This window comes from Octopus bimaculoides, chromosome 11 (genome assembly GCF_046866305.1).
Source record: "Octopus bimaculoides isolate indiv1 chromosome 11, ASM4686630v1, whole genome shotgun sequence".
Lineage (NCBI taxonomy): Eukaryota > Metazoa > Mollusca > Cephalopoda > Octopoda > Octopodidae > Octopus > Octopus bimaculoides.
Window position 1 is genome coordinate 8,595,671 of NC_142938.1, and position 24,639 is coordinate 8,620,309.

At 35.8% G+C, this 24,639-nt stretch overlaps 2 protein-coding genes across 4 annotated transcripts in view; one reads left to right on the top strand and one right to left on the bottom strand.

Annotated features, from left to right (window-relative positions):
* The window catches only part of LOC106881743 (kinesin-like protein KIF27), a 52,562-nt gene extending 35,983 nt beyond the window's left edge, over positions 1-16,579 (top strand). For all 3 annotated transcript variants that reach the window (XM_089359403.1, XM_089359404.1, XM_089359405.1), the window contains 12 exons: positions 326-425; positions 1,436-1,578; positions 2,487-2,583; positions 3,594-3,698; positions 5,465-5,679; positions 8,823-8,934; positions 9,961-10,098; positions 10,549-10,739; positions 12,023-12,123; positions 13,137-13,203; positions 13,626-13,765; positions 14,522-16,579. In XM_089359403.1, coding sequence (XP_089215529.1) covers positions 326-425; positions 1,436-1,578; positions 2,487-2,583; positions 3,594-3,698; positions 5,465-5,679; positions 8,823-8,934; positions 9,961-10,098; positions 10,549-10,739; positions 12,023-12,123; positions 13,137-13,203; positions 13,626-13,765; positions 14,522-14,550 — 1,438 coding nt within the window. In that variant the 3' untranslated portion in view covers positions 14,551-16,579. The remainder of the gene's footprint in view (positions 1-325; positions 426-1,435; positions 1,579-2,486; positions 2,584-3,593; positions 3,699-5,464; positions 5,680-8,822; positions 8,935-9,960; positions 10,099-10,548; positions 10,740-12,022; positions 12,124-13,136; positions 13,204-13,625; positions 13,766-14,521) is intronic.
* Positions 15,840-23,806, bottom strand: LOC106883244 (prostaglandin reductase 1). The gene is made up of 9 exons (XM_089359410.1): positions 23,602-23,806; positions 22,425-22,470; positions 21,251-21,307; positions 20,653-20,817; positions 19,757-19,874; positions 19,342-19,497; positions 19,054-19,165; positions 17,940-18,058; positions 15,840-17,564 (listed from the first exon to the last, which is right to left on the bottom strand). The coding sequence occupies exons 1-9, from the start codon at positions 23,708-23,710 to the stop codon at positions 17,454-17,456; spliced, it is 993 nt and encodes a 330-aa protein (XP_089215536.1). The 5' UTR covers positions 23,711-23,806; the 3' UTR covers positions 15,840-17,453.
* Positions 23,807-24,639: the final 833 nt, after the last annotated feature.

The following is a 24,639-nucleotide window of genomic DNA, read 5'->3' on the forward strand; positions in this document are numbered from 1 at the left end:
ACACACACACACACACACACACACACACACACAGAGTAAAGTGGTTGGTGCTCAGAAGGGCATCCAGCTATAAAAACTTTGCCAAAACTGACCTCCCCAGTGCTTGTGCCATGAAAAAAGCACCAAGTCCACTCTGCTGAGTGGTTGGTGTTAGGAAGGGCATCCAGCTGTAAAAATCCTGCCAAAACAGTCACAGAAGCCTGGTGCAGGCGTCGGCCTGGCCGGCTCTTGTGAAACCGTCCCACCCATGCAAGCATGGAAGGCGGACGTTAAAGAAGCACACCTTGGCCCTTACTCAAAAGTTTTTCCTTCTTTATTTGGACAGAATTGAAGACTTGAAACTGTCTGTACTGAAAATGAAGCAGCAACATGACACTTTGCAGAAAAAATTGAAAGAAGAACATGACAAGAAGTCTAAAATAGAGGTAAAGTTTTAAGATTTAGTTTTGTTTTGTTTTGTGTTTTTTTTTTCTTTCTACTATTTGTCCTAGTTTTATTGGGTGGATGTTTAACCTCATATTTACTTTTATCAGTTTCTGAATATTATTTTCATAAAAGATATGCATAAATAATGAATGAGTGGAAATTGAACCGGTGAGTGTGTTAGATAATAAGGCATTAACTCTTTTGATACCAACCCAGCTGAAACAGCCTCTGGCTCAGTAGTACAAATGTCTTTTTTTCAAAAGTTCTGAATTAAAATTTTCCACCAAACCTTAGTCACAATTTGAGTTCTTAACACTAGCTGAATGATAAGTTATTTTACTAAATACTAAATTTTACTGATAAGTTATTTTACTAAATTCTTTGTTATATTTAAAATTAATTGAAAGAGACACAGAGCATCTCAGCAAAAATATGGTAACAAAGGGGTTAAGACAATAGGATTCTCCCCAGACAACAAAATATCTTTTACTTGTTTTAGCCATTGGACTGTGGCCATGCTGGGGCACAACCTTGAAGGGTTTTGTCTCTTTTGCCAAACTGCTAAAATAACTGGCACTCTGTCGGTTACAACAACATGGGTTCCAGCTGGTTCGATCAACAGGGCAGACTGCTCATGAAATTAATGTTCAAGTGACTGAGTACTCCATAGACACGTGTATCCTTAACATAGTTCTCAGGGAGATTCAGCATGGCACAGAATGTGACAAGGTTGGCCCTTGAAGTACAGGTAGACTTTATTTTTGCCAGCTGAGTGGACTGGAGCAACATGAAATGAAGTGTCTTGCTCGAGGACACAGCATGCTGCCAGGAATTGAACTTATGACCTTATAACTGTGAGTCAAATATCCTAACCACTTAGCCATAGGCCTTCGCTGCTGAACTGCTTAGTTATAAGCAAATAAACAAACCAACATGGTTGTCAAGTGGTGGGTAGTGGGGGGACAATCTTGTAGATTTGGCTGTATTTATCATTTCTCTTTTTTCCCAGCGAGTGATGCAGCGAGAGAAAGTTCGTGTGAAGCAACTAGAACAGCGTAACCTCCAGCAGCAGAAAATCTTGAAAAGGAAAAATGAGGAAATTGCTCAAGCTCAGCGTAAACTACGTGGTGCTTCCTTGCCTCGAATTAACAGGTAAAACTTCTGTTTCCTTCTGGAAGAGATACCTTTGTATGTGCATGTGTGTGTGTGCGTGTGTTTATATATATATATATTGGTTAGTAGAAAACCATGCCAAATCAGACTGGTGTCTGGTGTAGCCCCTCACCTTGCCAGGCCTGGTCAAGCCACCCAACCCATGCCAGCATGGACAATGGACGTTAAATGATGATGATGAGTGAGTGTGCATGTATTACAATGAGAACAAGTGTCTGTTTAAGTCATTATGGTGCTAGACCAAAAGGTCAAAAGGTCACTGGTTCATAGTTTGTCATTGATGCATATGTGAAACTGTTATTCCAAACATCTTTTTCTCTCCCTCCATTTTTTTTTATCTCTCTCCATTGTTTCCCATCCTCATTCCTTTCTGTAGAAGAGCATAGGTTTGAAACATCAAAGACTTCTTCCATTTTCCCTGAGCGTCAAACTAATACATCTTATTTGTTGTTTTTTTGCCTGTCTGTCTTCTGTCTTTTTTTTTTGGTGGGTGGGGGGTGTACAATTTTAAACTCTATTATTACAATGCATCCATATATGTATTGGTATTTTAATAAATTTTTGTTGATATTCTTTTTTTTTTTTTAATTCTAATCATGATTATCTCATTTGTAATATTGTGCAAACTTGGAGCCCAGCAGAAAGTCACAAATTTAAAGAGTTTTGGTACCTAAAATGAAGTAGTTTTGAAGGGCAATATCAGTTTGCCTTATTTTCGGCTTCATATGACTTCACCTTCATGTGAATCAGAAAGGAAACTTCCATCAAAGATTCCTTGCTGATTACTGTTATTCTTGATGTTGATGGTTATGGTGGGAATGATGATGTTGATGGTGATGGTAGTGGTAAGGGAAAATTATTCCAAACTGACTTCTGTTTTCTGGCAGTGGTAACCATGACTCAATGGAGGAGAAGAAACGACAACTGGACCTTGAAGTTGAGAAAATACTTGACCAGCGCCAACAGCTTGAAGAACTTCAGAAGGTTTGCTGTTTATGTCTTTTTTTTTTTTACTAAAAAATTTGAAGGGTGTTAAACTTGTGTTTTGTTAGCTGAACAGTAAAACATCTCATAACCTACTGGTTTGTTGGGACATCATTAAAAGATTCCCCTTCAGTAGTTTCCTGTTGCTTTTACAACACACTTGGTATGAATTAAGATCAGTATTGTAAGCTAATAAAACCCTTGGTAGTAATAATGTATCTACTGCCTACGCCAATGAACTTTAATTCCCTGTGGCACCTATATACGGCTAAGTTGACTGAGTTACTCAAAATAGTGTTTTCCAGGGACAAAATGCAGTGAATTTCTTATATTACCATATTTGATGGCAATATAAGACACACTTTTCCCCAACAAAAAAATGTCTCAAAATATCACTTTGTGCCCTATATGCAAAATTGGCCCTACATAATGTGCTTTTGGATTGGATTGGATTGCCTCAGCATGTTCTCTCCATCAACTATAGTCTGGTGTGGAGGCCATGAATTTAAGCTTGAGATCATCCTAGTTTGATGAGCCCCCCGGCTAGGCAGTCTGCACCAGACTTCTGTGTCAGTTTTGGCATGGTTTTTACAGCTGAATGCCTTTCCTAATACTAACCATTCCGCAGTGTGGACTGAGTGCTTTTTAGTTGGCATGGCACAGGTGAGGTCAGTTTTGGCATGGTTTTTAGGGCTGGATACCCTTCCAAATGCAAACCACTTTGCAGAAAATACTTGTTACATATACAAATAATTATTGGTCAGTGTAATTTGCATAATTAAACAATATATAAATAAGGGAAATAACTCAAATGGGCCAATACTATGAATTTTGAATAAATATATATGTTAAGTGGTGATATACTTAATGTTTCATGCAAAAAGAAAGGAGAAAAATATTTTCCTCTTAGTTGCACAAATTTAACAAACACCTAGCAGAAATTATTGGCAACTTATAAAGAAAAGGGGAGGTAATTTTAATATTTAAATGCTTGTGCTCTTCGATTTCAGGAACTGCAAAGAAAAGAAGACATAATCAGCAACAAAGAAGCCATGTTGGCTGAGAAAAGTGAATTAGAAATCAAGAAATTGCGGTCAAGTCAGATTTTGAATAAGGTTGTTCTTTTCTTTAAAGTCTAGTTTTATTCTCTAATGGTTCTCTTATGGTCATTATTGAAATGCCATGGTCAAGTAGATGAGCTGATGTCATACACAAACTGGCTGAATCAAAAGCATTATGAAATAGACAAATTGATTGAATAGACAAGGCAGGTGGTCAATCAAACTGGCTTTAATAAAACCAGTCAGACAGGATTGGTCAGCTGGATGAATTGGTTGGTCAGATAAGTTGAAAACAATGTTAATGTGATTGACCTGGTCTTATAGTCCCTTGATGATGTATTTCAAAGGCCGTGACTTTCATTACCTGATCTAACCACTATATACCTCTGTAATTATTTGTATCTAAAGCGTCACCTTTACCTTTGTAGCAGTTGACAATGGTGCTGCTACACCAGTCATTGGGTATGACTCCTTCGTGTATCACCTGGTTAACAATATGGGTGACTAGGCTATAGCCAACACTGCCAGATATTTTGAGCATCTCTGCACTGATTCCTGATGGGCCGGGGGCCTTTCCTGTCTCCATACTCTTAATTGCTTTATCTACCATGGTACTGTCAACTTGGATAGCTGGTCCCTCTGTTGGGTCAACTCTCTTTCTCCCATTCATTCTCTTTACTGAGCAATCTTTCGTAGTGGCGTCTCCAAACCTCTTTCTTTGCAGCCTCAAGTCCAGGTATCAATACATTAAGGCTGTTTTGAGAAGCTCCATTTAATTGATCAATGAAAACATTACATCAATTTGAAACCGCTTTCCTACACCTCAATTTAAGTACCTAATTCAACTGAATCTTAATTATATATATATATATATATATATAATTCAACTGAATCTTTATTATATATATGATTGTTCTGGGACTCCAGACGTGTTATAAAACATTGTTTGGCATGTTCTCAGCACATGAAACTAATAGTAGCACATAAAAACATATATTGAGTTTATTAAATAATATTTATCTTTCACCAGATGGAGTAATCTTTTTGTTGATCTTACCATCACGGAACAGTACAATATGTGTGTGTGTGTGTGTGGTATAGTATTTATGTCCCAAGTAGGGGAAAAAAAGGAAAGCAGAGAAAGAGAGATGGATTTAAATTGATCATAAATGCACTAAAGCCAGGTTTACAACCAACTCTTTGTGTGTGTTGAAGTTTGTCCTGGTTAGTTTTGTCAAGAATCACAAGAAATCTGTACAGCACCTACAACACTATTTAGTGCTAAGCTTACCATGGCTTCAGGTCAATCACCTTGAATCGTGGATGCCCTAAACTGTCCCTATCTTCTAATCAAATGAAAACTCTTTCTAAACTTGCTACAGCTTGATCCTGTAAGAGAAACTTTTAAGTCAGGATATATAAGAAATGAATATATTCATTTAACCACTTGACATTCTTAGGATTACAGCTGTTTCACAGCTTTCTCCATGCAGTAATAATTTTGGTGTGGAATAAAACCATATTTACATGTTTGCATTAATATGCATGTTGTGCATTATACAATGCAATTGTATATTCACAACTCATTGCAAATAAAGAAAGCTTGCTCTTCAGACAAAGGTTGAGAGGTTTTTACATCTAGCCCTTCTACCTGCAACTTGCACACAATCCCAGGGTGCATTTAGGATACTTTTCCAAACGTCCACTGACATTGATGAGATAATAAAGGCAAAAATTCTTTCTGAAGATTTTCCAGGTGTTTTTCTTTGCCTTTCATTATGTTTCGGTTTTTAAAATATTTTCTGACACAATATTTCTAGGATTTAATGGGTTTGTCTGCAAAACTGGTGTCGGTTGAAAAGACAATAGAGACCAAAAAGCTGGAGATGATCAGAGCATCTCAAGACCAGGAAGAGACTGTACAGAAAGAAATCGATAAATTAAAGCAGGTTCGTACCAATCTTAAGGAGCAACTGGCAACCCTTGATGAAAAACTGACTGATGGATGTTTGCTTAGTAATCAAGAGGAGAGACGGTAAGGCTGCTTTCTTCCATTTCCACTCTTCATGGCATTTTTGCACTGCTTCTTCTCTTCTTCACTGCACCGTAGATCCAGAGCTGATTACTGCACATGCTTTTGATCAAGTTAATACAGTGAAAATACTAATAAAAATACACGCTGTGAAAATACTAATAAAAATAAATACAAGCTTTCATATTTCTGGATAACAGTCTTATTTTGTTTATTTCGTCTGTTTGTAACAAATTTATAGCTTTTTTTCATAAGATGATTCGTGGTTAGCGGTCACCTTAACTAAAATGAAATCTTTTGCATGAAGTTATATACTTTCTTGTTACTCTTATTTCTTTATTTCCCACAAGGGGCTAAACATAGAGGGGACAAACAAGTACCGGCAAAGGGATTAAGTCGATTACATTGACCCCAGTGCGTAACTGGTACTTAATTTATCGACCCCAAAAGGATGAAAGGCAAAGTCGACCTCAGCGGAATTTGAACTCAGAACATAAAGGCAGACGAAATACCGCTAAGCATTTTGCCTCACGTTCTAATGTTTCTGCCAGCTCACCGCCTTTCTTGTCACTCTTGCCATTAGAAACGGTCTGAACTAATGATTGCTCTCTCTAAGATCTGGAGTTATTGATGGTATTTGAGAAAGGTTCTTCCTGTCCTTCCATCATACTTTTACCGCCTTCATGTTAGCACGCACTGGACAGTTTAACTGGAACCAGCAGACTGCACCAAGCCCCGAAGTCTGCTTTGGTTATGGTTTCTATGGCTGGATGTTCCTCCTAATACAATCACTTTACAAAGTGTATTGAATGCTTTTTATGTGATGCTGGTATTAGTGAGGTCACCGAATAAATAGCTCACAACACAAAGACACCCCCCCCCCCCACAACTGAGGAGTTGTAGTATTGAGGAGGGATGTGGCTTGAAGCCAGGTGATGGGAGATTAAAGTATAATGGAGGGACAGAAACAGGTGTCTTATGTTTGGAAATTATAAATAGTATGTTTAATAAACATATACTTGGTCTTAGTGTAGCAATGTAACTTGTGGATAAACCATAGGGGCTTCAGTAGTTAAAAGTAAGGGTCACATGACTAGCCTTAAGAAAGATGGCTCTAGTTGGATGACACTCACTTTTAATTGCCAAAACTCCTGTTCTTTATCCATGGCTTATATATTATCACAGTGAGACCAAATATATGTTTATTAACTATTTTTTTTTTTTAGCTTCAGCAGTTGAAAGGTGAGGTTAGCAATCCCTGTGAGCTTTAAGAAAGCCAAGACCAAATAAATAATTCTCACTTGTATCTGCTGAAGACCCTGTTGTTTATCTATGGGTTATATAGCCTCACAGCAAGACTGGCACTCCATTGGTTATGACAACAGGGGTTCCAGTCAATACGACCAATGAAACAGCCTGTTTGTGAAAATAATGTGTAAGGGGTTGAGCACTTCCTGTTTTGAGATATAATTGTGTGTGTGTGTCTATATATATATATATATATATATATATATATATATATATATATAATACACACCCAATGATGATGATGATATATATATATATATATATATATATATATTTACGCATGCATACATACACATATATTCACATACACACACAGAAACATCTCCCATATTACAGAAACTGTAAAGTTTGACTGCTAATTTCATTTAACCCTTAAGAAAACTTGGATGAAACTAGAATCACAGTCTGTATGTGCATTTCAAAATATTTTTATTCTGAAATGATAATAATGATTTCAAATTTTGGCACACGGCCAGCAATTTCAGGGGAGGGGTTAAATCAATTACATTGACCCCAGTATTCAACTGGTACTTATTTTATCAATCCCAAAAGGATGAAAGGCAAAGTCGAAATAATAATAATTATTATTTAACATCTGCTTTCCATGCTGGCGTTATAGGTTAATAATAATAATAATCCTTTCTACTAAAGACACAAGGCCTGAAATTTGAGGGAGGGGTCTAGTTGATTACATTGACCCCAGTGCTCCACTGGTACTTAATTTATTGATCCTGAAAGGATGAAAGGCAAAATCGACCTCAGTGGAATTTGAACTCAAAACATAGAGATGGATCAAAATGCCACCAAGCATTTTCCTAGTGTGCTAACAATTCTGCCAGCTCGCCAATAATAATAATGATAACAATAATCTTTCCTACTATAGGCACAAGACCTGAAATTTGAAGGTTGGGGGACTAATTGATTACATCGACCCCAGTGTTTCACTGGTACTTAATTTATCGACCCCGAAAGGATGAAAGGCAAAGTCGACCTCAGTGAAATTTGAACTCAGAACATAGCGATGGGTGAAATACTGTTAAGCATTTCGTCCAGCATGCTAACGACCAATAATAATAATAATAATAATAATAATAATGATAATAATAATAATGATAATAATAATAATGAGGCTGTGTGGTAAGTAACTTGCTTACCAACCACATGGTTCCGGGTTCATTCCCACTGCGTGGCACCTTGGGCAAGTGTCTTCTACTATAGCCTCGGGCCGACCAAAGCCTTGTGAGTGGATTTGGCAGATGGAAACTCAAAGAAGCCTGTCGTATATATGTATGTATATATGTATGTGTGTATATATGTCTGTGTTTGTCCCCCCCAACATCGCTTGACAATCGATGCTGGTGTGTTCACGTCCCCATAAATTAGCGGTTTATCAAAACAGACTGACAAAATAAGTACTAGGCTTACAAAGAATAAGTCCTGGGGTCGATTTGCTCGACTAAAGGTGGTGCTCCAGTATGGCCACAGTAAAATGACTGAAACAAGGATTATTTTAAAACATTGAAAGGCAAGGAGGGTCCACCTGAGTAAAATAGAAATCAAAGGGGTGTACAGGATAAAAAAAAATGGTTGAGAATCACTGATATAGAGTGACATGTACTCTATTGTCATAGAGTGAAAGAGGGAATGTGAGAGAGAGAGATAGGCTGACACTCTGATAGTCAATCAGAAAAGGACACAGACAGGCAGACAGATTGACTCGTTCTATTAGTGTTTTACATGAGGCCTTAGAATTCTAAAGCTCCTCACCTTTGTGTGTCTGGCATGAGCTGGGATGCTGCTCTGCTGTGTGATGCTGAACCCTTCCCTATCACTTGTAGGTTAATAGAGCTAGAGGAGGCTGTCGAAGAACTTGATGCTGCCATTGAGTATAAGAACAAGACCATTGAAAGCAGACAGATGGAACTTCGACAATCTTGGTTCTCTGTGCAGGTAAGCTTACATTATGTTTCTTTTTTTTTTTTTTAATATTGTTTTAATGTTTTGATCAATTGATCTTCAACCCCAAGTTCTAATCAATCAATGTAGCCCTTAATCAAATCCCTTTTGGTACCTGTTTTAATGCTCCTTTTTTTATATATATTTTTTATCGTTCAACTCTATGTTAACCCTATTCTATCAAGCCCTAATCAAGTCCCTTTTTTGAGTGTATGTTTAGATTGATTGTTGAACCTCAGTTGATCAGATTCCTAATTAGATCCCTTTATTTTTTCAATGTTTTGTTTTAGTGTTGTTCAGCCATGTGTTTTCCCTAATCAGTTAAAGCCTGAATAAAGTCAGTACCAATTGATCAAAGACGTTCTAACTGTGACCATCCTATCTTTTTTTTTTCTTAAATCATACATATCCTTTACTTGTTTCAGTCATTGGACTGTGACCATGCCAGGACACTGGCATAAAGGGTTTTATGCAGTCAAATAAATCAACCCCAGTATTCATTTTTTAAAGTCTGGTACTTCTATCAGTCATCTTTGCCAAACCACTAAGTTACAGAGATGTAAACAAACCAACACCAGTTGTCAAGCAGTGGCAAAGAACAAACATAAACATGCATATATACACATGTATCTAAGCCTTGTGAGTGGATTTGATAGACAGGGCAGAGAGTAACTCAAAGAAGCCCATCACACACCTTGATATTGTGTGGACTGAGATCCCCATTGACAGGTCCCTGATATTTAAAAACCAAAGTGTTAACACATCTGTTTCACATCTGTTTTCCTCATTGGCATGGGTTGGATGGTTTGACAGGAGCTGACAAGCTGGAAAGCTAAGCCAGGCTCCATTCTGATTTGACATGGTTTCTATGGCTGGATGCCCTTCCTAATGCCAACCATTTTACAGAGTGTGCTGGGTGCTTTTACGTGGCACCACATGGGGTATGAATTTTTATGGTCAGCTTGTCTTCTATTTCTCAGTGTAATCTGTTTTTGTTCTTCTTTTTCATTACTTGACCAGCGTGAGGGTGGGATCTTGAGTTTATTCAACACCCTCAATCCGCAAGAAATGATGTTGCTCCTGATGAAATATTTTGAGAAAGTCATCAACTTCCGTGACAACGAGCGCAAGTTGAGTCACAAAATGAATGAGTTTCAGGTAAGCTCGGTTTTATTATGTTATCGTTGTCTGTCTTTTGGTGGTGGTGGTGGTGGTGGTGGTGGCAGTAGTGAGATGGAGGGAGAGGATTTTTATTGTTTAAACCAATGTTTATCAGCAGACCATTGTTAGACAGTAATCAAGAGAAGCTGTGGTCTTCTTGTCATTAATGTCTAACATAGGCACTACTCTCAGATTTTGAAGGAAGGGACTGTTTATTTTATCAACACTGGAACAATGACTGTGAAGTGGACCTTAGCAGGACCTGAACCCAAGACAGAACTTGTTGTAACTAGAAGCTGCAAGGCATTTAATCTGAAACTCTGCATTTTCTGCCATCTGTTTCTCTCGCCATTACTGCTGCTGTCTTTAGTTATGTTTGTTAATTCAAAAGAATATGACTTTATGCTTTATTAACTATTCTTAACTATTTTTTTTTTTTAATTCCAGAGCAGAATCGAAGAACAAGACAAGTTACTCCATGAAGCTGAAACCCATCACCAGAGAGCCAGTTTTGACATTGACCGCAGACTCACTCAGCAACAGCAACGGTATGAACAGAAAATTGGTGTACTAATGCACCAGTTGGCACAGTTTACAGAAAACAATGAAGATGCTAATAAAGAAGAACCACATGTCAAGTAAGAAATACCTGATGGAGACAACTGTCTTCTGTCCTTTGTCTGCTGTACACCTTTCTCTGACATCATTCATACTAACCTCCTTTTTCGTCTACATTGGTCATTCTGATCACCATGTTGTCGCTATAAGTCATGTTAGTCACTTTGTTATCTACTGACTAGGTATACTGACTTATTGGCTGCATCAATCATTGAGGCTTATTTTGTTGTCTTCATCAGTCACAGTCACTACCTTATTCTCTACATTAGTCATACAAACTACTCTATTAATTACATCAGTCATACAGACTTCCTTGTCTACGTCACTTACACCTGCCTTCTTGTTGTCTACATCAGTCATACAGATTACTTTATCTTCTACATCACTCACGTTAATCTCCTTGTATATCTATATTAGTCATACTGATCACTTTATTATCTGCATCAGTCATTCAGGTCACCTGATTGCCTATATCAGTTATATCAGCCCCTTTTTTCTTAGTTCAACATTGTCTCACTTTCTTATTTCTTTTCCTTCTCTCTTTATTCTATTTTTCACATTGATTTTAAATGTCCACTTCATATTATTGTTTGGCTAAGACTTCAGTGACAACCAATATGATTCTGTTATCTTTTTGTCCAAAGCTGTTTGACTCAAGATAAATGTGAGCTATTTAAAATGTTTTAAACCACTTTAATTTATGTATAAAATTGTTTGACCATAGACTGGTGTCTTTACAGAAGTGGTACACCACAGTCTAGTACATCTATATAATAAGGAAGCTGCTTATTAATTAATTTGGAATATGTAACTTTACTAAAAGAAAACAGTCTATACTTTCTAGAAAATTCTTTATAACTCTTATAAATTCCAATTTTAATAAATTTTTATCAAAATGTGATTTTCAGGTTTCTTTTATTATTGAAAATTTAACTTCATGATTCAATCTAAAAGCTAGTTTATATTCACTGCAACATAGTCATCTTACACTGCTAGATAGCATTTTTTACATCTCCATTTATACTTTTGGGAATATGAAGGTTGCCTAAATATTTTTCCAAATTGTAAGTTTAATCCAGCATTAGCTAAATTATGTAGGTTCCAATACCCTTTCATATTTTTGGGGTGTTGTTGACTATAGTCACTCTATGTAACATAGTAATTATCATCACTAGCCTATACTAGGCATCAAGTTTATACATTACTCTGTGCAACAGATTAGATATGTTCAAATGACACTCAAAGAATCCATAAAAAGAAAAGTTACATCTTATTTACTGTTGAGGACTTTGTCTCATTGCAGGATACGCAGCTTGGAAAAGGAGTTGTACTACTACAAGAAAACCAGTAGAGATCTGAAGAAGAAGTTACGTGATAAAGAAAATACATCACTGTGTCAATCAGGTAATCTCTCTCTCTCTCTCTCACACATACACATATATATATATATGACAGGCTTCTTTCAGTTTCCCTCCACCAAATCCACTCACAAGGCTTTGGTTGGCCCAAGGCTATAGTAGAATACACTTGCCCAAGATGCCATGCAGTGGAACTGAACCTGGAACCATGTGGTTGAGAAGCAAGCCTCTTACCACATAGTTACGCTTAAATTTAATATTTGTTTAATTTAGAGTGTGACCATCCCTATTTCAGAAAAATCAGTTATCCAGAATGTCTTTCAAATGGAAGATTCCAGAAAATTGATGTTGTACATGTATTACTATCAGAATAGTTCTCTATCATGTTGATCCTCTGTTGTTTATAGGGATGAGCTGTATGTACATCATTGTGGAACCTATTTACAGCTAGGTGGACTGGACTAGGTTATCCACCTGTCATTCTATGCAGTGTCCATTCATCCAGAAATGAATTGCATCTCCGCATGATCCCTATTGAATTGTTCCTTCGAATAATATCCAAATAAGTAGATTGGACCTGTGAATATTCAGTGATGCATGACCTGTATGTCGTTTCATAAAAATGTCTTTCTATCCCATAAATCTGCAATCTCAATTGATCACAGTTACTCAACAGAAATCAATGACTTCTATGTAGTGGCTTGACCTGCTAGAAATAGCAACCAAATCTACTTCAGATCACACCCTACCATCTTAATAAAGAACACACTGTTGTCTATGATATACAAATGGATGGCTGGTCATGATTATTGTAATCAACATTTGTTGTTGTTTGACTGCAAGAAATAACAACAAATTATCCCTCAATCCACACCCTACCATCTTCAAGAGACAGCTCATTGGATGATGTAGTCCTTTACACTATATTTGAAGAAGAAAAATGAAGGGATGGTCATGGATAGGATGTCTTTGATTATAGGCCTGCTCGAACAAGACCACTTCATCATCACGCAATAAAATACGATGTTATACTTAAACATTTAATCTTTGTCTTTTCAGAAGATCTTGGCCCAAAACTTGTTAAGTCAAAAGAATTTCCTAGGTGCAAGTCTTCCACTACAAACAGGTAAGAGGATAACATTGTTTTTAGTCTGTTGTCATCAGCCTCAGCTCAGGTGTGAGGCAAGGTATTTCTCCTGTGCTTTAACTGAAACACTTTACTCAACTGGTTGTTCTTGCAACATTGTTAGTAATTACAAGAGTTCCAATACGTTGTAGCTTATGAAAAAACAAATTTACATTCATCTGTGTTTCAGCCTCACGGTAAAATTAGGCTAACAAGGAACTAACTCTGATGAACTGTCAAGTAATAATGAGACCAGTTCTTTCTACCACCATCCAAAGCTGCTGCTAAAGCCCTCATAGGCCCTGATTTCACTGTGAGACTAAATGCATGTGGCTATGAGTTTACATATTTCCTTCTTCAATTGTTCAGTAGCTCTCGGTTGTGGTTCATTGATTTATTGTTTTGTTTTGTTTCAATTCTAGGAACTCGGTGGTCAGCTTTTCACCAACCAGCCAACATAACCAAGAACTTCCAAGTCAGCAGCCTGAATTATTCTGTGAGAATAACAAAACCGATCAGTCTGGGACTAAACCAGTTGTTGCTACATCGCTCCAGTTTTTAGGTAAGGTTTCCATGGTTACTCTTTGCTGCAGATTGTTAACAAGCTGTTGACTAATTGGTAAAACAACAATGCTGGACTGTTCTTCTTGCTTCTGCTTATATTTTAGGAGGACAGACAGTGATTCAACATTACAACATCAAAAGTTAGAAGTGATGAAAATATTAGTAGTATACAGAGAATCTATGTTACATTCAAAATTGAATGCAGTGTGACATTTGCTCTTAACTTCAGATAGACATGAGCATGGGTTTTAATGTTTGCCAAGTAGCATTTGTGAGTTGCATTCACACATTATATCCAGATATACAGTTAGGATGAAGTGGTGAAGCATGATCTTCAGATTGAGTCTCATGGAAGCAATGACAAGTGATCAAGACCTTTGGCGATTTGCTGTGCTGGAGAAGATACTTGCCCAAGGTGCTATGCAGTGGGACGGAACCTGAAACCATACAGTTTGAAAGCTAACTTTTCAACCACACATTCACCTATTTTTTATAGATTTCAATATTTAATATAAATTTATACATAACTGCTTGTAAGAAGGGTTTCACAGGAGACCCTTCCTACCAGTAGCTATGCAAATAAGAGTGGAAACTATTTGTCAGTCACACAGACTGACAAGTTATACTTCTTCTACAGAGGCACAACATAATGACTGTAGAATTAGCCGATTATTTAAAAAATAAAATTCTTGGTTATGAATCTATTAAATATAAAGTAATATTGTCAATTTGATTTTCTCTTTTTATCTTCCAGATTCCTTAGAAGTTCACTCCAGTGGTTGAGAATGTTCAAGATCCATGTTCTGGTCAGATTGTTTAAGGGTTTATATCTTAAAAGATTTTGCTTGTAAATTACTGCTGATATTTCTTGACTGGAAGATGGAACATTAACATTTCAAAAACTTGCATCATTGAGCAAAACACCTTCTGGTTCTTTAGATAAGACAACAATATAATATGAAACTTTACAGCCATGCCTAGACAGACTGATAGTGGATTACATGATGTCTAGAACCAGTGGAACTCAGAGAAACACACACATATATGTATTTACATCTGTGTGTGTGTGTGCACATGATGAAACATTCAGTAGGATATCATTTCATTGTAAAATAATCACCATTATATAATAAATCATTTTGCAAAATACATGTTGACTTAAGCAAGCATTTAAAACATCGGAGGGTGCTATGGTTTCATAAAAAAAAACAATAATATAAAATAGACTTTGATATTCTGCATTCAGAAAACAAAAATATATATATATAAGAATGAAACTAGAGGAAATGTTAGAATATCATTTGAGACGTGGTTTGTAACAATTGTCATTGGGAGAGTATGCTTCTTACACACACGCATAAATATATTGAGTAAAATAGGATCTCTTTTTTTCTGTCCGTTGTTGCCTTGTGTGTGGTGTTATTTAAGTGCAGTTATAGTAATATTTTCATGAATCTATCCTTCACCAGGCTATCATTTATGTTTTATATGTCTTAGCTCAGTATTTCTTTATTTGGATATAGTTAAAACCAGTGGCAAGCCAGAGCACGCATTTCCATCTGATAACTTCCCCTTCAGATAAATACTATATGAGTCTTTAAGCTTTATTTCCCCTCCAGATAAATGCTATAATGTGAGTCATTAAGGCTTTACACAACAGATCTCTAATTATGTTGAGCTAACAAGGAAAGCTCTACAGAGTTTAATCACACTCTGCTGTCTTACATAAGGAAAGGACACATTGCATAATAGAATCTAATATATTCCTAAAAAAACACGGAATGCTTCATGTGAAATACCTTTGAGCATGGCTCTGCTCAAACAGGACTAACTTGGAACTAAACAATACCAATGTATAATCTTGCTACTGTCTTTTTAGTGAGACAGCTTGTCTTTGGCACTACAATTCAGTTTTTAGCATGCTGTATAAAGCAGTATGGTACTCATGTAATTATAAATGTGCTTTTTTGGTTGGCCACAAAACCTTCACTTGGAATGGTAAAATGGATAGGAAACAGAAACATGTAGAAATCACCCAAAGTTATTGAATCAAAAATCACATGAGAACAAGATTTTGTACATGCAAATTTATTTTATTAAGATATTTTGTAAAAAGGGTGTTTTAAGAAAAAAACACTATATTTTAAGAGAACAGAGTAAGAACATCTCAAAAATAAAAACCAAAAAAAATCTAGCATTTTTTCTTACAATCTTTCAAAACAATTAGCTACATTGTCACAATTATTGGTTAAATTCTAATACTTTGTCTGTGCTTTGAAACAAAGAATGCTTTAAAACTTTTATATTTGCAAAGTAATTACACTTGTTATTTGGCAGCAATTGAAACCAATCTGTAATGTTGTTATTTCACACTATGTCAGCCTTGTGATCAAAGGTATTCTAGCCATGATCATCCAGTTTTTTTTTCTTTTTTCGGCATAGTGTATCTGGGACTACAGTTATCTAATGCATCCGTTCTTTTTAAGAAAATAAGAAATGGAGATTTGACTGTTATTTCTAACAGGTTGGGCAGCTAAAAAGAGGCTTTCTCACCAGTTTGAAATTTATAACTTTTTACCATTTAGTACTATTTATATAAAACATGAAGTATAAAGAATATCGTTCTTATAGATACTTAATTGTACAGTTCAGGAAATGTATATAAAAAAGAAATACCCACAAAAGCAAATTTTATCATTTTTTTTTTTTTTTTGAAAATTTAAAAACAAAATATGGATTTGTATCAATTAGAAAAATGTTTTTAAGTTTGTAGAATATTCCAAAATAAAATATATAAATTCCTTTTGAAAAACTGATTTAGTTGCATTAAATGATTGTTACATGTTCATATCTTGAAAGATTGGGACCAAAATGGAAGCCTTTCCAGTGGTAAGTGATTGCATTGGTAGCAGACATATCAGCAACTAGTTCTACCTGATGAATATCCAATAACATCTTTGAAGATACATTTTTATTATGCATAAATATTAGCAAAAACTATTTCAGCTTCAGTAAATTATTGGTTGTTTTAAATGAAAAGGTTACTCAACCTAGCAAGATGCAATAGAAAGAATATTAGAATGGACAAGAATAACCAAAAGTAGATTATGAAAGATTTGAAAGCAATTTTACCAAAGATCTAATGCAGGGCCTTCCATGATTCTTAGGATAACTGTAAAGGGTTTGCCTATTTAATGGTGTGGTGCTGTTTCAATCAAAATATAAATCAAATGTCTTAATGTTATATTAGAATATCTGGTCAAATCAGCTGAGAAAAATTTGAGCAATTGTGAAAAGTTGTGGTTTTATGAAAATATAATGCCCTGTTGGTTACTTCAAAACATTTCTTCAACAGATTATGTTTGATATGTAAATTATGTTCACCACATTAATTTTAACATTTATTAATAATTCTGTTTTACAATAATACTGATATACTGAGTAAGAAAAATACTTCCTTTAATTTTCTTTGATTTTAAAATTTGCGTTTAATATTGTTGAATGAAATTTCATGTTCAAATTCTGCTCAGATTCACTACACATCTACCTGAATACATAAAATTAATTACTGATTGATTAGAGTCATTACAACTGATGATAATCATTCCACTACAAAAAGAAAATGAATAAAATCAAATCTTTACGAATTTCCATTCAAAAATCTGAATGAGTCTCAAACCTGACATTTATGCTTTGACAATAGCTTTCCCAATATTACTACCTTCAAACAATCCAAAGAAAGCTTTCGGCATGTTCTTGAAACCTTCTGTGATGGTCTCTTTGTAGATCAGCTTTCCCTGTGACAGAGAGAGAGAGAGAGAAAAATATAAAAATATTAAACATGCAGAATATTTTGGCTGGATGTGGCTGGTTTAAATGCTAAGGGGTTAAGTAAACTTGGCTACTGAGAATTAAGTGTCTTTCTTAGCCACAGATACAACATAAGAATGGGTGAGAGAATACAAATAGCTGACCATGTGATCTGTACTCTACTGACTTGGTTACTTGAAAACTGAAGGCAATAGTAGAAACACTTGCTCAAGGTGCTGTGCAATACATTTGAACTTAGAACCATGTCGTTGTGAGGCTCACTTCTCAACCACACATTTAGTGCCTTGCCTTATGGAAAGCTAAATTCTTTTTATACTAAAAGAACATTTTTTGATATTTACATTTTTAATCCATTCCAGAAGTTGCTTTCTTCCTTCACCAGCTCGCTGCATGCACTTCCATACTATGAAACCAAATATGGAGAGTTCTTTATGCAAAATCCTTTTGAAAGGGTAGGGACCTGAAGAAAAATAGAAATAAAAATGATATTAATAATAATCTTTTCTACAACGGGTACAATTTGGGGGGAAGGTCTAATCCAGGCATGGCCAACTCAAATTACACTACGGGCCTTTTTTATCACAGAAAGATTTTTGAGGGCTGCTTGTATACTGACAGAATTGAAAGCATTTTGCTTTCTCATGCTATTATTACAATAATGAACAAATGATCAATGATTCAACATGAAATATTATCATTGCAAAAACAGTAGTATCTTTCATTTTTACTTTGCATTACAATTTTTAATGTTTGATAAGATTTTTAAAATGTCTGTTTAAATAAACCCATTTCAAGAAAGTATTAAGCAGGCGGCCCGTGGACCTCAGGTTGGCCAGCCCTGGTATAGTCAATTACATGAACCCCAGTGCTCAACTGGTACATACTTCAATGACTCCGAAGGGATGAAAAGCAAAGTCAACCTTGGTTGAATTTGAACTCAGAATGTAAAGCCAAAAGAAAGGCTACAGAACAATATCCAGTGCAATAACCATTCTGCCATAATAATAATAATAATAATAATAATAATAATAATCATCCTTTCTATTAAAAGCACAAGGCCTCAAATTTGTGGGGAGGGGACAAGTCGATTACATTGACTCCAGTGTTTCTCTGGTCCTTAATTTATCGATCTTGAAAGGATGAAAGGCAAAGTTGACCTCAGCAGAATTTGAATTCAGAATGTAATAAACTGAGTTGGCATTAGGAAGGGTATCCAGTCATGGAAATCATGCGGAAACAGAAACTGGATCTTGACACAGACATCTTAGCTGTTGGATGATGTCAAACTGTCCAACCTGTGCCGATATAGAACATGGAGGCAAAATGATGGTGGTGGTGATAATGATGACAGGAGGAGGGAGAGCAGGATTTCTATAATGAAATTTAAATGTAAAAAAAAAAAGCCTTTTAAAAGAGAACTTTAATAAGCAGAAAATAGAGAAAACATCAGGTTACCCTTTAGTTTGTTTTCCACTGGAACATTATATTCAGATATACAACCACAAATGCATACACGACCATGACTATTCATATGACTTAAGACAACCGATGAGAAGTGACCACCAACCTAGAAAACCAAACAGAACATTTCATTTAAGTAGTTTAAAGTGGCAAAAAAATTTCAAGACAGAAATGAGTCTACGATAAATTCAATACAATGTGGACAAATAAGCATTACATTTGACAGAGTTATCCGAATGCTAAAGGATTGAATCATCTCAGAAATGGTGCCAATCCACTTACATTGTCAAAATAACAGTCAATGCCGTCAGGAACAGAGGATGATAATACTTTGTCCAAATCAATATTCTTGTAGTTGAAGACTTGATCAAAACCCAGTTCGTTCTTAAGCCAGGAACATTTCTCCTCAGTGCCAGCAAATGCCACCACTTTACAACCCTAAATAAAGTCAACCAAAAATATGTGTATGCAAACAAATGGAACAATTTTCAGGACAAACACAAAAATTAGACAGAGATCAAGTTGTTTTAGTCTAAAATCATTTTTGCTAATTGTATAGTAACAAATGCTTCATTGCATGGTATTACTAGAGAAAACTTCATAGAAGCCTGCCCCCTACACTCCAAAACAGACAAGGCAAGTTGTAGGTGGGGAAGGAGGAGAGAAAATTGAGGGGAAAAAAACAACACAAAGCTACCTTGATTTTGGCAATTTGTCCCACAATACTTCCGACAGCACCAGCAGCAGCATTAACCAATACAGTTTCTCCTGATTTTGGTTGACATTTCTCAAGGAATCCAAAATATGCTGTTAACCTGCATTTGAAAGATTTGAAACAGCTGCTTTAATTGCAATAACACACACATATATATAAACAAACTTATATTTCTGTTTTAGAAGTGTCAAACATGTATTGCATTATACAGACAAAAACATGTAATATTTTGAATGCAGTATCGCTGTTAAAACAGCAGTAAAACTCGGTATTATTACCCTTGTCAGATGGAAAAATTATTTTTTATGTCTTACAACAGTAATAATATCCAATTTTCCTGCTATTTTCACAGAGATACTACGTTCAAAATACTTTCTGGTCTGTCTAATAGTTGCTTTAATTGTTTAATCACAGGCACTCCAGTTTATGACCATCTATGACTATCAATCTTTTTAAGAGTATGAATGACTGACTATAATACGAGTTCATTGCTTATTTAAAATGGTAAGGCATGGTAGGTGTAGGCAAGGCTGTGTGGTTAAGTGACTTGCTTCCCAACTGTGTTGTCTCGAGTTCAGTCCTACTGCATGGCATCCAGAGCAAGTATCTTCTACTAAAGCCCCAGGCTGACAAGGATGTGAGTGGATTAGATGAAGAGAAGCAGAAAGAAACCAGTTTTGTATGTGTGTGTGTGTGTATGCCTTTGCCTTGACATCATGTAATGGTTGTAAGTGATAGAAAGGATAATTATTATTATTATTATTATTATTATTATGATAATTATTAGCTATGGTAAAGGAGCAGATGAACTGAAAGTATCAAGAAGAAATCAAACATTGTATATAAAACAGAAAAAAAAAAGATAAAACACCACTTACCCAGGCATTCCCAAGGATCCTAGAATAAGAGACAATGGTAAGTCTTCAATGTCTGGAACTTTCCTCAGAACTGAGACATCTTTCACTAATGTGTGGCTCTTCCAACCAAAATGTGCCATCACATGTGTGCCTTCAGGAAATTTTGGATTCTTACTAGCAATAACCCTGCATTTAAACATAAACTTATTTTAGAATTTAAGAATTTTGTAAAGTAGATATATGTACAATGTCCGGCCCATTTAAAAGGACCCTTGATGTGTCAGGTGATATGATATGCTTGAGAAGACCTGTTGAGTCAAGTAAAACCAAAATCGTAGCTGTGGAAAGTGCCCCCTGAGTGGCTCCTGTTCTGGTGGCACATAAAATGCATCATCTTGTACGTGGTTGATGCCAGTGCCCCCCGAGTGGCTCCTGTGCCAGTGGCACGTAAAAAGCACCATCCGAATGTGATCAATGCCAGGCCTGACTGGCTCCCATGAGGGGATTGTGCAATGTCTTTACCATTGTACTTATACTGTGTCGATATGAACTAGAAAGGCTTTGTACAGTGGTGTAATTTAAGCACACAGCAAATGAGAAACTATCGAAACAAACTTACCTTGCTACCTGTTCTCCCATCATCACATCTCCTTCTGACAACTCACCAGCATTGATACTAAATAAGAAAAGAAACACAAAAAACGCCATAGTAATCTTCAGAATGACAATTACCTTCTTAATGCAAAACAGTCAATACTTTAATGAACCATAAAAATCTCCAGAACTTTGAAACTTAACCCTGGCTTTTCAAGCATTAAACAGACATGGAGGAGGAGGAGGAAAAGAAGAAGAAGAGTACATTTTTTTCATGCTGGCGTGAGTTGGACATCTGACAGCAGTCGGCAAGCTGGAGAGCTGCGCCAGGCTCCAGTTGTCCATTTTGGCATGGTTTCTATGACTGGACACCCTTCCTAATGCCATAAACATATGTATATATATATGTGTGTATATATATATTTGTCTAGAATCATGCTGGACGCAGAGGAGGAGAGAAAATAGTAATTCAGTGAAGGAGAAGTAGTGAGAGTAATAGCTCTGATTGACAGGGAGTGAGAGAAAGTAATAGTAGGGAGAGAAAAGAAAGGGTGAAAAAAAAATCACCATTTCAACTCTGTGTGAGTGTATGTGTGTGCATGTACAAGGGAAGTGTGTAAATGTTTGTATGTGTGATTATTATATACCTTATTTTGTACCTTATTTATATATAAAATATTACAATTAGCCATCATTATTCATGGCACATGGTCAGCTAATTAATAACAATACGTGTGAAGATTTATGTCAACACAACACAACACAACAGGTAATCCATATTGGTGAAAATATTTTAGCTGTTAAAAAAAGCTAACAGACAGAAACGGCAAACCAAATTTAACTTTAGACATTCATTTGTTTAACCAAATGAATGATGCCTCCTATACCCAATTCACTTACACTCTGTCGTACATGCATACTGACATTACCCGTCCAGTGGAGCATGCTGGCTTCATTTCTTTCAAGCCTCTGCTGTCCCTAACCACTGCTTGACAACTGGTGTTGGTCTGTTTATGTCCCAAAGACTTCCTGGTTCAGCAAAAAGAGATTGTTAAGTATCCAACTTATAAATAAAGAAAAAATCAATACTGCAGTCAATTTGTTTGATTAAAACAGTCAATGCAGAGCTCCAGCATGGCCACAGTTCAATGACTGACACAAATAAAAGACAAAGGATAATGGTCCGATAGAAGACGTACCGCATGTAAGGGTCAACAGACAGCCAGACTGCTTCACATAGAACTTCTGCAAAAAAAATAAATAAATAACTCAAATAAACAACTGAAAAAGAGAAAAGAAAGTTTGATATCAACGATTTATTGGAAGAAACATTTTGCTTTCTCCATTTGCAAAATCATTACCATTCTTATCTGTCTCTGATAGAGGCAGAAGGTCCAAAATTTGGCAGAGAGGTTAGTCAATTACATCACATCCATCTCATACAAGACTGCTACATTATTTCATTGAAGGAAGCCAGTGAGCTGGCAGAGTTGTTAGCATGCTGGACAAAATGCTTAGCGGTATTTCACCCATCTCTATGTTCTGAGTTCAAATTCCACTGCGGTCAACTTTGTCTTTAATCCTTTCAAGGTCGATAGATTAAGTACCAGTTGCATACTGAGGTCAATGTAATCGACTGGCCCCTCCCCACAAATTTCAGGCCTTGTACCTATAGTAGAAAGGATTATTTCATTGAAAGATGAATAGTAAGTTGATTTTGGCAAGATTTGAACTCCGCAAACCATCAACTGCCGGTATGTGGCGAGTTTCCAGAAAAGAAACATTATAAAATGGTTTCCGGTATAAATTAATATTACTAAGAAATATTACCGGTCCCTGGCACATTGGAAAAAAAAAATTGCCGGTACACCACTTCAGATTGTTTGAGAAGCACTGATTTAGACAATATGATTGTTCGTTAATTTCCATAAAATTCTTTATTTATTTATTTACTTTTGTTTTCATGACATGTGGAAGATGACATTTGCTTTCAAGTGAGAGCAAAAAGTGAAAGATGTATGTAAAAAGGCATTTTCACTTTTTAGATATTACTACTTAAAATCTGTCCAAATTTACTATATTTAAAATTAAGGCGACTCGGGGAGCTTACCGCGTTTGAGGTTTATGTAGCAAAACTGAATCGGAAAAATATATTAAAAAATAATGAAATGAGGAACATATACTAACATATTAGCAAGGATATATGAAGTTAATTGAACTCAAAATTACAGGACTCATCCCCCATGTCTAATAAGAAGGATGATCACGGTTGGAATGCCTTAGATTATTGGGGTTGAACTGAGGGAAAAATGAAATAGGTAGTAATTAAATTGAACTCTGAAAAGAAAAGAAAAAATATATATTTGTTAAAATTACCTTCATCATTAACTTCATCGGGCAATTCTTCTGTTACCAGCTTTATATCATCACTGGACGGTTTACCAACAAACTGTTTAGCTAGAATGAATTTTTTTGACAGAACCATTATCAGTCACGTTCCTTTAGCAAAGAAAACTTCTGTTTGAATGGAATTGCTGGTGCACTGCCTGCTGATTGCAAATCAAAGAGGGGAGGGGTGCTAACTAAAAATTGCTTTTAACCTTTTCAAGTCGGCCTATATTTTGAAATTAAGAAAACCAGTTGGAGTTAATAGTAAATGACCTCTAAAAGCATTAAAAACATCATAACATGATCTGCTAACTATTTCAGAAAATTATCGCTGTTTTCCTTGAGTGTATAAAAGACAAACTTAGCTGGGGCAAAATGAGTAAACCAAGATAAGGTAGATTTGCTGCTTCCATTCTCCTGAATCACATTTGGAAACAAACTCATGCACATCATTATCCATCCCTAGACATCAAAAAGATCAGAAGTGCAGAATATTTCTAAAAATTCTTAAATTTAAATATCTGGGTCAAATCAAAGAAGATCAAGGAAAAATGACATGATATGAAATTTAATAAAACTTGACTAAATAAAAGAAAAAAAAAGACAAAAAATATTAGGTTATCCCATAAATAATGTGGTTTTTCAATTGCATAAAGTCGGAGGAGGACAAGATAAACTACCTGCATCAACTTGCTATAAAAGCAGGTAGTAATTTTAGCTTGTTCTTGTTCTTATTCTTAGTGCAAGTTTTGAAGAATGCAGTTCGATTTTAACAATTAATGTTTTCAGAACTATAATGGAGGTGACAAAGGAGCATATTCAGCATATTTTGCATTATGAGTTCAATAAAGGCAACAACGCAATGAAAAGTGTGAGGAACATCAATACAGTATATGGGGATTGGACAATAAGCGTAAGCCAGTGTCAACAGTGGTTCCAGAATTTCTGAGTCGGAAACTACAGCCTCATCCTGGAAGATCTATAGAGCTCAGAGGATGTCCTGCAAACCCTGGTGGAACAAAATCC

What these genes read in the sequence shown, in the direction of transcription:
- LOC106883244 (XM_089359410.1), bottom strand. Translation starts at nt 23,710, where the DNA reads ATGGTTCTGTCAAAAAAATTCATTCTAGCTAAACAGTTTGTTGGTAAA. An exon ending in GACAAATTGCCAAAATCAAG is followed by an intron (nt 19,498 to 19,756) that starts GTAGCTTTGTGT and finishes GACTTTATTTAG; the next exon opens with GGTTGTAAAGTGGTGGCATT. An exon ending in TTGACTGTTATTTTGACAAT is followed by an intron (nt 19,166 to 19,341) that starts GTAAGTGGATTG and finishes TTGGTTTTCTAG; the next exon opens with GTTGGTGGTCACTTCTCATC.